Here is a 6,409-nt window from a genome sequence, read left to right as displayed (position 1 = left end):
GTAGCAGCCTTCCCGTACCTGAAGGGGGCCTACAAGAAAGCTGGAGAGGGACTTTTTACAAGGGCCTGAAGTGATAGGACAAGGGGTAATGGCTTTAAACTGAAAGAGGGGAGATTTAGATTAGATGTAAGGAAGAAATTCTTCACTATGAGGGTGGTGAGGCACTGGAACAGGTTGCCCAGAGAACGTGTGGATGCCCCATCTTTGGAAGTGTTCAAAGACAGGAAGGCTGGGGCGTTGAGCAACCTCATCTAGCAGAAGGTGTCCCAGCCCATGGCAGGGGGGCTGGAACTAGATGATTTTTAAGGTCCCTTCCAACCCAAACCGTTGTATGATTCTACGAAGTACGTTGAAACCTGCCATGAGAAGCTTCTTGGAAAGTCTAATCTGAATTTACTTTCACTCCAACAGTCTTAATACTACTTTACAGTAGAATTACTAATAGAACTACAGAGGCAAGAGATCCACGTACCCAGTACTCCTGCTTACAGCAATAACCCATTTCACATTCCTCAGGAGAATCACCCCCAGTTTTTTCCTTCAGGTCACAAGGAGGAAGAACAATCAGACGGCAAAGGTGTAGAATAAGACTCTGAAAATGTTGACTGTTCACACACACAAACAAAACTGCTTACACAGCAACAGACTTCTTTCAAATACAGCCGGCTCCAACGTACAAAACCCTGCACTTGAGCAACTCAACTAATTCCTACCAGCCCAAAGCAAAAGCGCATGGCATCGTGCACCTCTGCAGAATGTGTGACCTTTAAATAATTAAGCATTTAGCAAGGATGAAGGTGTAACATCTCTATGTTTCCTGGCTATTTCTAAATCAAGGCTTAAGTATCTTGTAGAAAAGTCTCCTTGCACAGAACAGCAATTCAGAAGAGCAGCTTGCTTATTGAAAATTCTCCTCCTTGAGAGAATATCCTTGGCAATATTAACTCCTTGTAAAACCAAAGCACTTAGCTACTTCATTCACAACTATCATTTGCAATAGTCCTGTACATGAGTGAGTACACCTGCCACACATTTTAGCAAGAAGCCTCAACACTGCATCTGGAACCTCAGAGGATGACTTCACCCATCATTTCTGCAAACGCACTCTGTTAGTGAGCTTCTTCCATAATAAAAAAACCTTCCTAAGGTGTCAAACATCCCTTATAAAACTGCAGTAACCATGCAGCCTTCGCAATGCACCTGAAATCAGCTGCAGAGGTTTGTGTGACACAGATTTGAAAACAGGAGGTCAGCAAAAACTCACTTCTCAGACACAATGGTATGAATAACATCCATTACTCAACTTCCTGGATACTACTAAATTTTTTTTTAAACAAAGCAACTGCAGAATCTAAAGGCCTTGGTTTCAAGTTTATATTCAGCTTGCCGCTGAATCTCCTCCTGTGCTGCCTTACCCCCCGCCCCGCCCCACCTTCTGTACCCACCAAAATGTGTACCTTTCCATAAACAGTACAGTTTCCCATTTCTCATGCTAGGAAATTAAAGTCCCGATACCACATTTTTGCTCTGTAAGAACCTTTCTCCAGCCTCAGTGCTTCAACTAGCAATGTCTGACAGCATCCATCTGCTGATGCTCAGTTCTACAGGGCCATCTTCATGCTTTCTAGGAAGATAATGATGCTGGAAAATCCAAACATTTATTCCATTTGGGAACAGCATAACAAAAGCAAGAACTAACAGCTGTGCTGCTCTCTAACATCTCAGAACTCCTGGAGAATGAACTCATGGGGATCCAGGCACTGAATGTTTCCACATCAGTTTATTCTGCTTCACTTGACCTTGCTTGAAATTTTACCAGCCTCCTTGTTTGGTACTCCTCTACCAAGGACAAAAATCAGCTATGCAGGTTTGAGCAGTTTGCTAACATTCAACAACAGCAGTTTGCCATACTACCTCTTACAGCCATGATAAACTTGCAAATATTTAATGACATCCATTTTGAGGGAGTGGAGGTGATCGTATTTAATTATCTTTGAGGATTTACATAGTCGTCCTTATAAAATAGGTTAGTACTAGAAGTGACATATTCTATAGCTACTCTACAGCTTATGGCTTAAGTGTTGCTCCTCTGCACACCACCTTGTGGTGGCAGCTCCTCCCGAAAACTGCAACTCCCAGTTACTACAAGATGTATTCCTCACCTCTAAGTATTCTCCAGCACAGAAACAAAGCTTGCTCATGTATGAATTTGACATTTTAGGACACCATTAGCTCCTGTGTAGTGTTGCGATCCTTCGTGCCATTGTTGAAGGAAGGAACACAGGACATAGGCTGGCCTAAGAACAGCACCCAAACCCCTGTGTTAATTTACACACTACACCTTCTGCCAGGGTAGAAGCAGAAGCTGCAATCCAGAAGCTGAGTTCTGTGGGACTCATCACATGCTCTACGGGTCACAACAAACAGCTCAATTCTGGGGTCTTACAGACATTACTCACCTCATCTATGTTTCTGAGCCACTTGCTGATGTTTTCAAAGCTCTTGGCATTGGTGATGTCATATACTAGCATGATCCCCATGGCACCTCTGTAATAGGAGGTGGTGATGGTGTGAAACCGTTCCTGCCCCGCTGTGTCCCTGCGGAAAACAGATGAAAGTACATATCAGAGGCAAGCTCTAAAGAAACCAGCACGGTGTATCTATGAGACAAGAGCACACGGCACGATACGTGCTCTATTGCACCACTACCGAGGGATGTGCAATGCTTTCGAAGATTAGCGGTAGGACACACTCCAATGTGCATCAGCAGCAGCTTCAAGGAATGCCCATTCCCTCCCAAACGTAGCTGAACACTCAGAGAACAAAAAGGGCAAGCTTCAGTAAGCCAGGCTCATGAGGCTGCAAAGACTTAGGGCTTGAAGTTTCTAGTTTCTAGTAAAATCTAGTTTGGATTTTACTTTAAAGGGGATTTTTTTTTTTAAAAAAACACATTTCAGAGTCAACTATGACACTGGACTGTTTAAGTGGGCTTACACAACTAAGATGGCAGAAGATGAAGCTATCTGTTGAACAGCAAAGTGGTAACTTGCAGTAAGGACTTCTGGTAACTACCACAATAAATAAAGCCAGTATCAAGTCATGGTAGAAATGTGTTCATTTTAAACTTTGTATTTTTATTGACAACTTGAAACTTGCACCCAAAAGGAGGAACTTTTATTTCCAAGTCTCGTATCTCAGGGAAGTGCCTCTGACTTCTGAGCCCCGGTGGAACCCAGTAGCAGACAGGATGAAAACAGGAGCAAGAAATGCTCTACCAACACTTCGACAGGACTGTGAGCTCCAGCAGTGGGAGCGTCTGAACAACCCCAGAAACACCGTTGTCCCAGACACCCTCTCCTGTTACTGACCAGTTCTTCCCAAATGAACGTAAAAATAAGCCACTTTAAAACTCCATCTACAATTTTTAAGTTACATACCATAACCACAACCACTGACCAGCCTGATTAGACCCTGCACAAACGCAGCTGACTCAGTACTCAAGTTTCTGTAGGAAGTTCCCAAAATGCTGTAGAGGTTGTTTAGCAGTGCCGCTGCCAAAGTCAGCGGTCTGGAACTGCAACCAGCGATGACCTGACCCAACTATCCAGTCAACACCACCACAATGCTCAAGAAGATCCCTTTCCATTTCAGCAGCTGCTGAGCAGCCACAAAGACAATCACTCAACATTTTCTGGAACTCAGACTTAAAAACGAGAATAATTTTGTTTTCAGTTCAGTTTTATAAAGCTTTAACGTGATCTTACAAATTGATATTCCTGAAATTTTAGATCAAAGTGTATGAAAAGTAAATCTAGAAGATGTACTGTAACTGTAACATTCAATTGTCTATTTCTATAAGCAGTATGCTGAAAATTGATCATGCAAGATTAATGACAGTATGTATTTTCCCATTTAATTTTGAGATCTTTGATGGAACGCATGAGATTTGGTTAAACAAACTTGCATGCCATTAAGTTGAGAATTAAGAGTTAATTGCGTATTCTAGTGTCTTTCAGAGAACATAAACCTAACAGATTACATGTTCACAGACAGTTTTCAGTGACAGTAGTCACACAAGGTAGAATCAAAGGTGTCTCCAAATTCAAACTGGTCTAAATTGAGATTAAACATTCCCTAACCGCCGTCAGCAAGACACAGCATTCCCCCCCAACCCACAGACCCACATTTCCTCACTCACAAACCTCAGAAAAGATCACAGACTGGAGCTAAACTAGCTCAACTCATTTCCCTCTCAGCTGTTCCTGAGGTCACAGCAAATGCCTTGGCAGAACACGGACACCACCAGGCACCAAGCCCTGTGAAAACTCGGCTCTCCCCACCGCCCTGTCACCTACAGTTGAACCAACAAATGCTGACTGTAGTTGCCAAATCAATTTGTTTAAGCACACGTCAGATTTCTGGCCAAGTATCAGTTGGCAAATAGGGAGTAAATTAAAAGCCCTGAAATCTGAAGATGCCATGGAGGAAAATTTCCTGAGATGCAGGGAGAAATGCTCTACAAAGTTTCTTCTCAAAGAGTCTTATTGGCTCTGGTTGGCTTGGACCTCAGATCACAGTTCTAGCACACACGACAGCCACCTGAGAGGCTGATTGCTCCCCGTCTTTTATCTCCTCCTAGGAGATGACAAACACCAGGAAGAGGGCAAAGAGCAGAGGAGGAGGAATAGGGGCAGGTCCTAAACCTGAGCACCACTTTGTTCAGAGATGTTCTAACAGGCCACGCTGCGCAGAGGTCTGGCTCACTGGCAGTGGCCTCGGGAGGCCATCTAGTCCATTCCCTGGCTCTACAAAACGTTGAGGGATACCCGCATTATTCCTGAAAGATGCCTGATGTTCTGCCGAAGACCTCTGACAGTTGCTGGCTTGAATCCCTCTCTCTCATTTCCTTTCTGTCTCATCCGAAAGTTTCTCCTGATGGTACATTTGGGTTTTCCTTAGTGCAAATTAAGGCCATCAATCCCTGTCTTACCTTTCATAGGTAACTAGGGGGGTTCCTTTCCCTTCTTTCTGCAACTACTTTTTGCATACTCAAGCTCTTGCACCTTCTCTGAATTTTCTCAAGCCACCTCAAGTTCTTTAGACCTTACTCACTGGCCAAAGGTCTAAGATAGGCAGCCTCACTTATTACTCTCTGGACTCCCTCCAATTTGCCCATGCCTAAGCAAAAACCAGGACGCTACTCCAGCTGAAGTCTTACCAGCCTCGTACAGGAATATTTTCTAGAAGACTTGGGCATACCTGTTTACGCATCCCACTCCCTTTCCTCGTGATGAAGCAGATTTTTCTGACATTCAAGTAACTGATTACACACACCAAACTTGATAACTTTGCCTTTGTCTCTACTGAATTTCACAGGACTTTTTTCCAATCGGTCAAAAGCAATCTGAATTATAATCCAGTCCTCTACACAATTTATACTTTGCAACTTCATCTTTTCCTGCTTAGCTTAAATACAATAACCATACTATTCCCTTATCCCAACCATTAAAGAAAACATTGCCTATCATGAAACTCAGGACAGACTCCTGGCAAAATATCTCAACAGAACTCTTACACATCGTTTATTTTCTCTCGCCATGAGTTTTGTATCCACTTGATAGCATCTTCACCTAAGCCACTTCCCCCTAACTTGCTGATGTCAAGCAGGACAGTGTCAGAAAAGCCTTACCAAAAACATCAAGACATACGGCATCTGTGATTTCTCCCCTCCTGGCAAGGCCAGTAGCCATCACAGTAAGAATTCAAGCTGATTTAACACAACTTGGCATTGGCAAGACTTAGTTGTTACTCATTGCTCATCACGTCCCATGCACCTACAACTAACTTGCTTAGTTAACTCCTCCAGTGTTTTTTCTGGCAACTGAAGCTAAGCTAATGGATGAAAAGAAAGCTGGGGAGGGAAAAAGCAAAGAACCTGGAATGTTTCCCACCCCCTCCTTTTTTTTAAATAAGTACTATATTTGCCCTTTCCCCTTCTTAATGGATTCTCCATTCATTATTCAGAGATAACTCTTAATGGATGTGAGATTAGAGAACCGACTGAAGCAAACAGAGGAAATGAGTTATGGTTTTCAAACTGCCTACGACTGATGAATCCACCCTGAGCAAATGGCACAAGACAATCGGAGACCGCATGTCTTGTTTACTGCCCTGGCTTTCCATTCTTCTGTTCAAACCTCTAGGATGTAAGAATATGCTCCAAAGCTATGGGTGTGCAATAAATCCTCGACGTAGGCAAAAACATTGGTGGAAGCTAGCTAGCTCTCCAAGCTAAAATAAATGTAGACAAGGACTATTAAGATAGCCAAGGAAAATGAAACCTTACTGCACAGGAAGAAACTGAGATAACTTGCTTTGCTTAGCTGCAAAGTGAAGACAAAGAAGGTCT

General features: G+C 43.1%; 1 protein-coding gene across 1 annotated transcript in view; it reads right to left on the bottom strand.

Moving 5' to 3' along the window:
* RAB10 (RAB10, member RAS oncogene family) overlaps positions 1–6,409 on the bottom strand; it is a 49,245-nt gene that overhangs the window by 10,792 nt on the left and 32,044 nt on the right. The window contains exon 3 of the mRNA XM_009332342.1: positions 2,460–2,598. Within this exon, the coding sequence (XP_009330617.1) occupies positions 2,460–2,598 (139 nt within the window). The remainder of the gene's footprint in view (positions 1–2,459; positions 2,599–6,409) is intronic.

The sequence above is a fragment of the Pygoscelis adeliae genome, unplaced genomic scaffold, assembly GCF_000699105.1.
Source record: "Pygoscelis adeliae isolate BGI_AS28 unplaced genomic scaffold, ASM69910v1 Scaffold89, whole genome shotgun sequence".
Classification (NCBI taxonomy): Eukaryota; Metazoa; Chordata; class Aves; order Sphenisciformes; family Spheniscidae; genus Pygoscelis; species Pygoscelis adeliae.
The sequence above is the reverse complement of the archived record's forward strand: the minus strand, read 5'-3'. Positions and strand labels throughout refer to the sequence as shown.